We start from the raw sequence: 13,252 nt of genomic DNA on the forward strand, positions 1-13,252 counted from the left end.
ACAAACGGCAAAAAACATGACCTTCCTAACTCAATGAGGTACTGTTTAGTCCATGGCCATAGGCTAAAAGCCAACCAAGAACCCGAAATGCACCTCTGAACCGCAGCACAACTTGCTGTCCAGAAATTACAGCAGCTGTGTAAGAGTTTCCTTGCGTCGTTTGCAAGGCTAATGGCCATTGGGGCTCGAACCACCGATCATAACCTCTTACCAACGTCCTAAGGAATGGTTTGAACCATGGCTAAGGGCCCTAGGCCAGCCACAATCCAACCCACCCCATGAATCAACCGAACATTCCCACCCGAGAGCCCAACCTACGCGCGTGGGGAGTTGCAATCGTTCTTGCTGTCATGGACCGTTCCAGTGGCCATTGATTGACCATGGCATGATCTAGACATCAAGGATTGTGGTATGAACCAGAGCTAAGGGCCAGAGGCCAACCAAGGTCCACCCCAAACCACCAAAACCGAAAGGGACATGTGCAGAATTTAAAAGGGGTCGAAGGGGCTGTTCTTGTTTTATGTTTGAAAACCGATTGGGACGTGAACCAAGCCATGAAAGAGCATCTTGGTCACGTCCTAGACATGCCAAGGAAGGGTTCTAACCATGGCTACAGCCCCTAGGGCAGCCAAGTTCAGAACACTTGCCTTAGACCAAAAATCGCGCAACCCGAGACTCAAAAATGACTCAATGGAAGAGTTGCTGTATTTTCTCAATTCCAGCATGCATGGGGCTTGAACTAATGAACCAACATGGTCTTGACACACCCTAGTACGTGTCTAGGTGCANAAAAGGTGAGGAATTATCTCCAAGAAAAGATTTAGGAATGCTATCAAATAGTGGTGAGTTGTCAAATATTTTAAATCTTTTAAGGGTGATAGCTGAAAATCTCTAGATAAAATAGGTAGGGAAATTGCTTAATTAATAATTATTGAGAATTTAAAGTTGAAGGAATTATTCTACCATGAAGAGATAAGGAAAGATATCAAAGAAAATGAGTTGACAATTTAATTAACTCCTTAAAAGGTGAGGAATTATCTCCAAGAAAAGATTTAGGAATGCTATCAAATAGTGGTGAGTTGTCAAATATTTTAAATCTTTTAAGGGTTATAGCTGAAAATCTCTAGATAAAATGGGTAGGGAAATTGCTTAATTAATAATTATTGAGGATTTAAAGTTGAAGGAATTATTCTACCATGAAGAGATAAGGAAAGATATCAAAGGAAATGAGTTGACAATTTAATTAACTCTTTAAAAGGTGATGACCGAAAATTACAATAAAAATGGAAGGGAAAATATTTCTTAAATCTTGTATTTTAATTCTTTAGAGTTTTATCTACTCATTAAATATTTTAGTGAGTTAATAAATTAATTATGGCATAACATTATCTTGCATGCATGGCTAAATCTTTAAATTAAATTGCTAACATGTTAAGTTGAAATTTCTTAATTAATATAAGTCTAGATTACTTATCTCAATTGGTCCCATATTTTAATTTAGGCTTTTAAATTAATTATTGAACCTAAAAGAATTTATTTAGTACTTACCTTCTAATTAATTAATTAAATCTTTAAACTTTCTTTTATATTAAATTAACTTATTATTTAACTTAAGTAAATTCTAGGAATGTTTTCTTAATAATAAATTTTATCTCAAAACTCCAACTCCAGTCCGGTCTCACTTAATTAACTGAAAATATAACAATTAAACTACTACATCAAATAATTAAATTTAAAGAGAAGAATTTAAATACTCATGCAATAAAAATCATTTTAATTTAAATATTAGGAATTATGCATGACTTATACGTAGTCTAATTTACAGGTTCTACAAATACTCTTGTAAACTATGATATATATTGGTATAATGTAAATGTGTCATCATAGTTCATATAGTCTACGAACCGTAAGTTCCACATATTAAATCTTACGTACATGATCTTTTTTTTTATATCATGACGTACACTCGACGCATTTGTACATATATATATACGAATAGGTGTATAACCACATTTGGACTAATGCTCATTACATTAGATGACCAAGACCAAACGCCGAGCGTGTGAACAAAATGAATTTTCCTTACCCAAAACCTAATGTGTTTGTGTCGCGAATATCCAAAATTGTTCTATATTAAATCTGATTATTTCAAATCTAGAACACTTCGAATTTAATTTATTCTAAGTTGGTAAGTTCATTCTTAATGGCCCAAAAATTTTAACCCTGAAAGATGAACGATATATGATCAATTATAGATCATATCATGTAGTTATATTTTTTGTGTGTTATACTAGACCATATGATCACACATACGCTTTAAGAGTGGAGTTTAAACACAAGCGTCGTCTTATAAATTGGTCTTATAGAAACTTAAATAACATATTCAACAACTTTTGAAGTTTACAATTTCATATTAATTATGCAATCGTAGACACTGAGAAATGATTAATATGACAACATGTGATTACATCAGGAAATTATCATTATCATAAGTACCGTCTTACAAATGGTTCATTATTCAATGAGATCACATGTTGTGATATCATTCATTGCCCAATGTCTAAAATTGTGAAATTGTATATAATTATAAATTTATAAAAAAAAAAAATTGAATATGTTATTTAGGTTTTTATAAGACAAGATTTTAAGACGACGGTTATATTTTGAACTCTACTCTTAGAAGAGTATGCATAACCATGTGGTTTGGTACAGTACATGCACAATCTAATACATATGCTCCATAATTGAGTACATTTTGTTAGTCTTTTAGGGATTCCCACTTCAAATAAATTTGGTTCTTATTCAACCATATTCGGAATAATTACGGTATAATTAAGAACAATATTTTATATATGTGGCACACTAGGGTTTTGGGAACGAGAAATTACATGCGTGCACTCTCTCAACGATGTTGAGATTTTTTGCAAAACATACATTATAATGATTATCATGAGTTCTAATTGTCTTTTGGATTGTCGATCAATTACGTTGATCTTGTTCATCTAATAACTTGTGCACTAATTTGACAAATGTGAAAAATGAATGCATTGTTCATTATTCATTGAGATCACATGTTGTGATATTATTCATTGCCTAATGCCTAAAATTGTAAAATTATATGTAATTATAAACTTAAAAAATGTTGAATATGTTGTTTAGGCTTCTATATATGGCCAATTTTTAAGATGACAGTTGTATTTCAACTCCACTTTTAGAAAAATATACATGATCACGTGGTCTGGTACAACACATGCACAAGCTAGTACATATGATCCATAATTAAACACAAATTATTCGTCTTATAGGGATAAATATTTTTGGTAATATAAGGAACACAAAGTAGATTTTCAGTAGAAAAGAATGTGAAGAAGATGGTGATTGAAATTTAGAATGCCCAATATGTGAGATCGACAAACTTGCACCGTTTCCCATTTGAACTTTACCATTACCAAAATCTGAACCAAGTGTGAAATTTCCAAATTCGTTTGTAACATGATGCGAGGCATCGAATCATGGTACCACCAATCTTCAATTACTGACTCGGAAGAGGCAATGACAAGAGCTGCTGCTGGAAAATTTGATAGAGGAGCCCTGTTGAAGCTTTGTGATGGCTGTCGAGATTTTGGAACAAAATCATTTTCAAAACGGTAGTAGCATATTTCAGCAACATGCCCTATATTCCACGTATTTGACATATGGGACATCCATTATTGTTATGCCACCGTCGTCGACCCCCTCTCACTACAAAAAAATACTCTTACAGAAGCGGTTTTTTTCAATTTTAAGATCGGTTTTTAACCGCTCCAGCACTTGTACCACGGGTTGTAAAATCGCTCCTCTTATTTATGGCCTTATATCTTATAGAAGCGGTTTTTTCAACCGGTAGTACAAGTTGAAGAACCGCTTCTATTGTTTCTTTTAGGTGCGGTTTGATAATGCTCGTACCCATTACCCATTACGGTTTTTTTCCGATATTGTACCTACAATTTGCGACAGTTTTTTAGTTTCGTCACCACTTTGTGGAAAATCGTTAGGTATGAATATGTTAGATACTTGTGACAAAAGTACAACCTGTAAATCCATCATGGGGCGTGGAAGGTTTTGATCCTTTTGTTCCGTCGCCTACAAAATTAGCGACGGATTTATGTAACACCGTCGCTATTTAGCGACAGATTAAAACACCGTCGTCTACAAATTTTGCGACGGAATTTATAAACTGTCGCTAAAATTAGCGACAACTTATTCATGCTTTCCGTCGCTAACTTAGCGACGGTTATATCATAATTTCCGTCGCTAATATTTTCGGTAAAATAAAAAAAATTAATAAATCTAAAAAAACTTACCATATTACTATAATAACATAATTCTAATCTTAATTAACACTGAAAAATGTACTAAAAATTAAAGGGAAAAAATTTATATTAAATCCAAACTAAAATCGTGTAAAAAAAATTTTATTGTTGTGAAGTGGTAAAATAATGTAAGAGAGAAAAATTTTAAGTGTTGTGAAGTGGTGTAAGAAAATGGATCGGAAGTGGAGGTATTTATAGAAAATTCGGCGACGGTTAATGAAATAGCGACGGTTGTCGAATAAACCGTTGCTATTTATGGCGGAATTTTCAAAATTTAAATTTGGCGACGGTTTACGACATGACCGTCGCTATATTTAGCGACGGGTTTAGTAAAAAAATCGCTAATTGAATACATGCGACGGTTTGACTTTACCCGTCGCTAAATTTAGCAACGGTTTGTTAACACTGTCGCTAAATATAGCGACGGGTATCAGTAAAACCGTTGCATTTTTGATAAAGCGACGGTTTGTTTTAAACCGTCGCAAATATTAGCGACGGTTTATGCACAAACCGTCGCTCATATTAGCGACGGTTTGTGAAAAACCGTCGCTAAATATGACAACAGTTCGAAATAATCTTAATAGTTATATCAATAAGAACAATGTATAAAAACGGTTTATAAATGTATTTAATAGGTGCAATTTTCAAATCAATTCTAAAAATATAGAGCTATAAGGGTGGTCCACAACACCGATTTTGTGAAACCACTGTTAAAAATATTAAATTAGAGTAGTTTCCAGAATGGTTCTAATAGTTAAATCAATAGGAGCAATTTATAGCAGCGATTGATACAAATCGGTACTAAAAATTGCACAACTAAAGCGGTTATGCGACAACTCCTAAAAGTAAGGAAATAGAAACAGTTTAAGTAAAACCGATTTTGTTGTTCAGTTTATACGAGCGGTTTTATAAGTGCTCCTCAAAAACCGCTTCTAGAAACACTTTTTTTTGTAGTGTCTGGAACTTCTACCACAACCACGTCCTTGAGAGTTCGAGTTTTGAGAGGATTGTAGGGTTTCAATCTTCTTTTGATGAAAGAGAGTGGCTACATTAATAAAATTTGATGTGTTATTGGCATTGAGATGGTAGGCATCAAGTCTTCCTTCATGACATAACATGAGTACGCCAACTTCGAGCAGGGATAAAGTTTCTACTATTGAGGTTACATGCACTACTACGAAATCATACTTTATGCCTACACCACCAAGAACATATAATATCCGATCCTCTTCTGTAATGGGATGGCCACATACAGCTAAGAGATCCATGTACCCTTTCATCTTACTAAGATAATCTTTCATGCTTAGTGTGCTTTTTTTCAAATGTTTGGAGTTGCAATTTGTACTGCATAACATGAGCTTTTGATCTGGTTGCAAAAAGTCGCGAGATTAGAGTCCATAGTTGGGACGAGGTGATGCAACCAATCATCTGGGCTTGCACAGCTTTGGTCATGGAGGCTAGCAGAAATGAGAACAAGAGTTGGTCTTGGCGACGCAAAGAAATGAAGAGAAGATTGATGGTATCGTCTGACTCATCTTTGGAGATGACGTTAGTAGGAACATGAGGATTTTCAAGAATTAATACCTCAAGTCCCAATCCTCGAATACTGGCGAGAATCTGGAGCTGCCACATGAGGAAATTATCATAACCGAGTTTCACCGAATTAATCTGATTAGCACGATTGATGATAACGGGATTTTGATTTGCGAAAACAGCTGTGAGATTTCTCATGGAGGTAATATTCAATGTGGCATCTGTCATTGAATGACTCTTGATACAAAGTTAAAGAAAAGAATAAAGAGAAAAGAAAAGAAAAGAATAAAGAGAAATATTTGGATTCTCAGTAAACGATTTCATTTCTAATGATTGCTTTCCAAATACAAGCTTGCAGTATATATGTACAAATAGTATCACTAATATTTTTACACCTGTCATAAGATCTAGCAATTTGTTATAACAAATTTAACAGATTAATCAATCCGTTTGTTCTGGAATAATATTTCAATTGTGTAATCTATTGATCAGATGTACTGCAATATGTGCTGCTATATATATCGCATGGGCTTACTATCTTGGATGGGCTTGAATCCATGGGCTCATTTGTTGACCTTCTAATTGTTTTGGGCTTTGTTGTTGTAGGTCCTTTATCTACTCTAATAGCTAATTTCTTTTTTATTCTCACCTTTGCACCCTCTGGCTTTATTCCTTATCAATTAGACTTATAGAAATATCAACCATCGCCCAACAAATTTAATAATAAATCATTAAAATACATGAATTAATTAATTATTCACTACCATATTTTTTTTAAAAAAAGTGAAAATTAAAAAGGTAAAACTTGCGCCTTAAACCGCTCGGCCACCTTGACTTATTTTCTGGTTGTTTTGTAAAAATTTAATTATTAAGTATTTGTTTTCAAATTTCTGTCTTTGAGAAATCCAAATGAATGACATAAAATTTAAAAGTTGGCCCGAAAACTCTTGTACTCCATTGACCCACCAGATTGAAGCAACCACAAATTACATTATGCAAGGACCAGGGTCGTAGATTTGTTTACAAGGAGCTTCACTTTGGATTCATGGATGGACAATCAAATGCGGCGCGGGAACTTATGTTTTTGTGGGAAAAATATTCATGGATGGACAATCACAGTGTATCAATCAACAGATCAAAAATCCTGATTTGTTCAGCTTTACAACAATGATATATTGCAACACGAAAAACTATTGGAGGCCTTAGAAGTCTATATGAACTAATGAAAAAATCAGAAATCGAGCCGGGTGATGTTATTGTTGTTGGCATTATGTCTGTCTGTAGTCAATCTGGTTTGGTTGAGGAAGCATATTTCATCTAAATTCGATTATCAAAGACTATGGATTGGAGCCTGGTAATAAACATTACACTTGTATGGTTGGTAGATCGTGCAGGAAGATTAGTAGATGCAGAGAAGTTGATAGTACATATGCCTATAGAACCCGATTCTTTGGTATGAAATTTCTCAAGGGAGAATCTGCACGATTGATCCTGGATTCCTTCATGCATTTGTGGCAATTTCTCAACTAATACATTATGCAGAGCTTAGCCTTACTTAGAGCTAGCAGTCCTTTTACAGAGCCATTTTTCAAAGAGTGGAAGTTTAATCAAAATTGAACTACCCAAACTGAATTTTCAGTAAACACGAAGTAACCAAATGTGAACTTTTCATTAAAGGTATAATGAACTCTATTCCGCAAAGTATGTAAGCAATGTAAACAAAGGTGAAATGCTTGAAGAAATGCGACAACGATAAAAACCCCATCACATCGAGAGTTTGTGATTTTTTTTTAGTATGAACATCATTCATAAATCATCCAAATAAGTCATGGTTTACATATTTACTCAAAAACAACAGGCTAAACTCCGTATAATCAAAGAGTGCCCAAAAAGATAAACCATATGAGCACCCAAAAAAGCTACTCGTAGAAAAATACTGATATCAATACTAAATAATCCTTGGACCTTTCTTCATCGACCATTTACCGTGCAGTTAAAAAAAACGAGACTGGCAACGTGATGCGTCAAGATGTCATCTTCATCGACAATTTGAGCTGCTTGCTTTGACCCGAAAATCTCGTTCCTTGACATTACTGCCAAAATGTGATTACATACCAATGAACTGCCGAATCTTAAAGCTAGAACACGAGGCAAAACAAGACATCAGGGTGCAGAAAAGTAATCAAATAGAAATTTAACACACCAAGCAAAACTAGTACTTTCCTTTAACTAGTTATGATAATTAGATAAGCATATGGCCTCAGTCATTATTAATCGGTACCTCGCTACCATCTTTCATTTTTAATTGTTTCTACTTTTCATCGCCTCACTGAAGAAAACAAAAGATTTCCATTGCATCCTATACACTTATTTGATTACCTTTAACATTTGTTTGCATTATCGCCACAATTTTGCAGCTGCTATGTGCGCCCATGGACCAATTCATAGCAATGGAATGGACGCATCCAGTCAGACATCTGCGACAAAAAGAGTATGCTTCTACTAAGTCCTGATGTTTTTTAGTGCCCTTGTGGGGGTTATGTTTGCATTTGGTAATACCATCTCTTGAAAGAGCCAATAATGGATTGTGTCGATATTGACATTTATGTTTGAGAATCCAGCATATATTAAGGAGGATTTTACATGCAAGCTACCAAGGCCATTTTCAGCAAAAGCCCGATATGAGCATTCCAATTGGAAAAGAATATATACAAAATGCGTTCTGGTTAAATTTCTTATTAGATCCACAATCAAGGGAAAAATTGAAATAGTTGCTCAAGCAGTTTCAATTCCTAAATATGTTCTCACAATGGAAACAAGCATGTAAAACTGTTCCTCACACTGCGGGAATCCCAAGGTTTAAGTAGATTAGTGAAAATAAAATAACACTGCATACAAGACACTACAATGATCAGCCGACTTAAGAGATTGGGTTCAAAGGCACGTATTACGAGATTATAATGTTACCTATTGATCCTGCTAAACAACAATTGTTTATTTCTTCTTCACCCACTCACCATGCCTGAAATACCAATTTAAACGCGTCATTTTGTGTGCCAGACAAGAAGACAGTGAAGCAAACAAATGACGAACATACCTTGATGTTAGCAACTAATTTCACCCTCAAGGCTCATTATCCAGTACAATTTTTACTGGAAGCTTTCCTGACAACCATTCTCATCGAACAAACCAGTTCAAAGAGCCCAAATTTATCATGTAACTATATTTCGTCGTTTTTTCCTCGACAATTTCTTATCTCTAACAGCATCATATAAAATCTCATATGCAAAATAAGTTATGTGAGACTTCTTCAGCAAGTCTTCCACGATTATTTTAGGTGCCGCAACTTCTTTCTTATTCTTGTCAAATATCGTGTTCACAACTTCAGGTACAATACCATTTTGCACCATAAGGTGTATAATTTCTACAGCCTCACGCAGTTTTTGCTTCACACAAAGGCCATTTAGAACTCGTCCAAAAGTCGCTAAAAAAGGGACAAACCCTTTTTCAATGTTGTCAAGGATATAGCGATACCCAAAATCAACATTTCCTACCCTACAGAAACCATCTATCATACATCGGTAAGTGTAATTATCTGGTGGACAGCCATTATCCTCCATTTCAACAAATAATTTTTCCGCTACATCCATATTTAGTCTTTCAGAAAATGCATTGATCAGGATATTGTACGTGGCTGATGAAGGGGAGAGTTTATACTGTTTTCCCATTCTTCTGAACAACTCGTATGCCCCATCCAAATCCCCAACACCACAAAACCCATTGATCAAAGTGCTGAGAGTCACAGTATCAGGACATAAGCCGTTTTTTTTAATATCATCAAGAAACTCCAAAGCATTCTCAAGTTTTCTAGCTTTGCAAAAGCTCTCTATGAGTATATTATATGTAATGACATTTGGAACACAACCCTTGTCCAACATTGATTTAAAAGTTTCCATTACATCATCATAATTCGATGTTTTGCAGAGCCCGTCGAGTACAGTGTTAAATGTAATTATATCTGGAGTGCTGCCATGTTCCCACATGGTATTTACAATTTCGAGTGCATTACCAATCTTCAACTGCTTGTTGTAGCCATCGATTAGAGTATTAAAGGTGAATATATCAGGAAGAAACCCTTTGGATATAGCATCATTCATAAGATTAGTTGCATCAGTTACACATCCCATCTTGCACAAGCTGTTAATAACTAAATTATAGGTCCATATATCAGGGAGGAAGCCTTTTTGTTGCATCTCATTTATCAGCTGCAAGGCTTCCAATACGAGTCCAAATCGACCCAATCCTTTAATTAATATATTGTACATTATTAAAGTAGGCTTTATACCTTTTCCGGAAGCTTCATCAAATATACTCATGGCCCTACTTATGTCACCATCTTCACACAGTCCATACAATAAAGAACAGTATGTAAACTCGTCAGGGATAAACCCTCTGAAAACCGCATCACGAAGAATTTCCTCAGCTTTGTGTACCATATTAAGTTTGCAATATCCATTAATCACAGTGTTATAGGTGAAAGCATCCGGCTTCAATCCGCTATTAACCATTTTCTGCAAGTACGCCTCTGCTTCTATCACTTTAGAGTTCTTACACAATCCACATATGAGTGTATTATATGTCACCACATCAGGAGAAAGACCTTCTTTCATCACACATTCCACCATCCTGGCAGCCTGGTCAAGTAGGCATTTCTTGCAAAGGCCTTGAATGAAGATGTTAAACGTAAACAAATTTGGAAACACCCCTCTTTTAAGGACCTTATCCAGAAGAATTTCACTCTCTTGGATATCTCCCTTCTTACTAAGCGTATGCATAAGCTTGTTGAATGTCGAAACATCAGGAACAATTCCAAGGCTTAGCATCTGATCAAACAAACCATAAGCCTCTATTCGATGATCTCCTTCATAAAATCCACCAACTACTGTACAATATGCCACCGAGTTAAACTCACATCCTTGAACTGGCATGTTATTCAGAAGCCTCAAGGCAGCATGAGGCCTATTTGTTCTACAAAAAGATTTTATCCTAATGGTAAACGTGTATACATCAGGAGCAATTCCATTGTATTTCATCCTCATATACACTTTGTGAGCTTGGTTGAAATACCCATTTTCAACCAGAATATTCATGATAGCGTTGTATGAAAAAATTGTCGGTTCACAGTTGTAAAAATCCATTCTCTCAAACACATCAACAGCTAGTTGAATTTTCCTCTTCTTTCCGTAGTTTCTCATGACATTTACATACACACCTTCCAACAAACTATTATCCAGTTTCGCCCTCATTTCAGCCATAACAGTTTCCATTGTGTCAAACTCCCCATTATTCCCGAGTTTCTCGATCATGCATTTGTAAGTCAACAAATTGTGTTTATATCCATCTTCCTTCTTAACAGAATTAAATATTTCCAGAGCCTTAAATGGGTTTTTTTGAGACTTTATGACAGCGGCAACATGTTTAGGCAGAACAGCAGAACTCATACCACGAAAACAGTTAACTCTAATCAATATTTCAAGCAAAAACTAACAGAGCCTTCTGAAATAAAGCTTAAAGTCACTGTCTTTTCAATAAAATGCTCAACAAAGCCCATCAATTCTCAAATTAAATCCTACATAACCTAACCACGATCATGTGGTTAGATTAGCACTTGTTTCAGAAACCATAATTATCGAATAAAATCCGGCATACAGTCAAACAAATATAAATAAACGAGGTTAGTTCAACTTATCAGATTCTTTGTCAAGAAAATATCCTTAGAATTGAAATATTGTCAAAGTTCAGTACACGAATGGCGGCAGCCCGCAGCCAGCAGCCAATAATGTTAGTGCCCAGCGCCGGGTCCGTGGATGTCGGGAACGGCCTGCACTACTTCTCCCTTTTCGATGACCAGATCGCACCAGCGAAGAAGAAGACACCCGAGCGGTGGAGGGTGGCGGGATGAGGAGACAGCGGAGGGGAGGCAGAATTGGAGGTGAAGGGTTAGAGGGTAAAATGGAGATTTTGGGTCAAAACAGTTGGGCTTCGCGTGTGCAATCTGGTAAGAAAGCAGAAGGATGTACAAAACTTGGTACACGCTCGTAAGATTGATGTCGTGGGTATTCTTGAATCAAAATTCAATGAGAAGACACTACATAATATGAAGCGAATCCAGTTTTCAGATATGAAAGTTGTTCATAATTTCAACTATAAAAATAAGGGCAGGATTTTTGTGATGTGGAATCCAATTACAGTTGATGATTGTTGATAGCATGTGAGCAATCAATTAATGCAACAGTTAATTGTGTCGAGACAAATATTGAATTTTGTGTGTCCTTCGTTTATGGTTTGAACACAATTGTGCAAAGGCGATCATTGTGGAATAATTTGAAAAGTTTCGGCGCTGCATGTTCTTTGCCATGGATATCTCTAGGAGATTTTAATACTGTTTTGTCTCCGGATGAGAAAAAGGGCGTGCTCAGGGTTAGGGATTACGACACTAGAGATTTTGTTGATTGTGTTAGTTCTCTTGACTTGTTGGATCTCAAATTCATCGGGTGTCTGTTTACTTGGAGTAGTCCGAAAGTCTGTAGTAAACTTGGTCGATTCCTTGTCAATCAGAAATGGATCTCATCAGATTTAAATGGTTTAGCTGAATTTGNCAGCAAAATCAAGACTTCAATCTATGCAACAAGTTATGTTTCGCACAGGTAATGTTCCTCATGATTATAAAGATTGCAAGAGGCAAGCCGATTTATTGCTAGAGGCGGAGCGATCATTCATTGCTCAAAAAGCTAAGCTCACGTATTTGCAACAAGGTGACATGTGCACAAAATTCTTCCATGATTTAATTAAAAGAAATAACAAGAGAAATGCAATTCTTGCCTTAAAGAACAGTGCAGGTGCTATTATTTCTGAACCAACCCAAATTGCGGATCTATTTGTTGAGTTTTACACTGGATTACTTGGGAGTAAGATGGACAGAGTGCATGTTGATAGGGAGGTCATTCTTGAGGGACCGTGCGTGTCTACGGATTATTGGGAATCATTAACAGCGAATGTGACATGTGAATAAATAACAAAGGCCTTATTTGATATTGACAATGATAAAGCTCCGGGAGCTGATGGTTTTGGCTCATTGTTCTTCAAAAAATCGTGGGATATCATTAATGAAGATGTCGTATCAGCTGTGAATGAATTCTTCTCGTCTGGGAGGTTGCTAAAACAGTGGAACCATGCGGTTATTGCTTTAATACCGAAATCAGCGGATGCTTCAATGGTCACAGATTACAGACTGATTTCTTGCTGCACTGTGTTCTACAAGATTATATCAAAGATACTCTCAAACAGATTGGAAAATGTTGTGGGAA

At 35.8% G+C, this 13,252-nt stretch overlaps 1 protein-coding gene across 7 annotated transcripts; it reads right to left on the reverse strand.

Moving 5' to 3' along the window:
• Positions 1–7,663: 7,663 nt before the first annotated feature.
• On the reverse strand, positions 7,664–11,971 carry LOC140991449 (uncharacterized). 7 transcript variants are annotated; one of them, XM_073461408.1, is made up of 4 exons: positions 8,983–11,970; positions 8,853–8,907; positions 8,265–8,362; positions 7,666–7,978 (listed from the first exon to the last, which is right to left on the reverse strand). In XM_073461408.1, the coding sequence occupies exon 1, from the start codon at positions 11,384–11,386 to the stop codon at positions 9,098–9,100; it is 2,289 nt and encodes a 762-aa protein (XP_073317509.1). In that variant the 5' UTR covers positions 11,387–11,970; the 3' UTR covers positions 7,666–7,978; positions 8,265–8,362; positions 8,853–8,907; positions 8,983–9,097. The 7 variants fall into 7 exon arrangements, with proteins under 7 accessions (XP_073317510.1, XP_073317507.1, XP_073317513.1 ...); XM_073461410.1 differs by having other exon boundaries at positions 7,666–8,016; XM_073461407.1 differs by having other exon boundaries at positions 7,666–8,023.
• Positions 11,972–13,252: the final 1,281 nt, after the last annotated feature.

The sequence above is a fragment of the Primulina huaijiensis genome, chromosome 13 (assembly GCF_012295235.1).
Source record: "Primulina huaijiensis isolate GDHJ02 chromosome 13, ASM1229523v2, whole genome shotgun sequence".
Taxonomy (NCBI): Eukaryota; Viridiplantae; Streptophyta; class Magnoliopsida; order Lamiales; family Gesneriaceae; genus Primulina; species Primulina huaijiensis.

What these genes read in the sequence shown, in the direction of transcription:
- LOC140991449 (XM_073461409.1), bottom strand. Translation starts at nt 11,386, where the DNA reads ATGAGTTCTGCTGTTCTGCCTAAACATGTTGCCGCTGTCATAAAGTCT.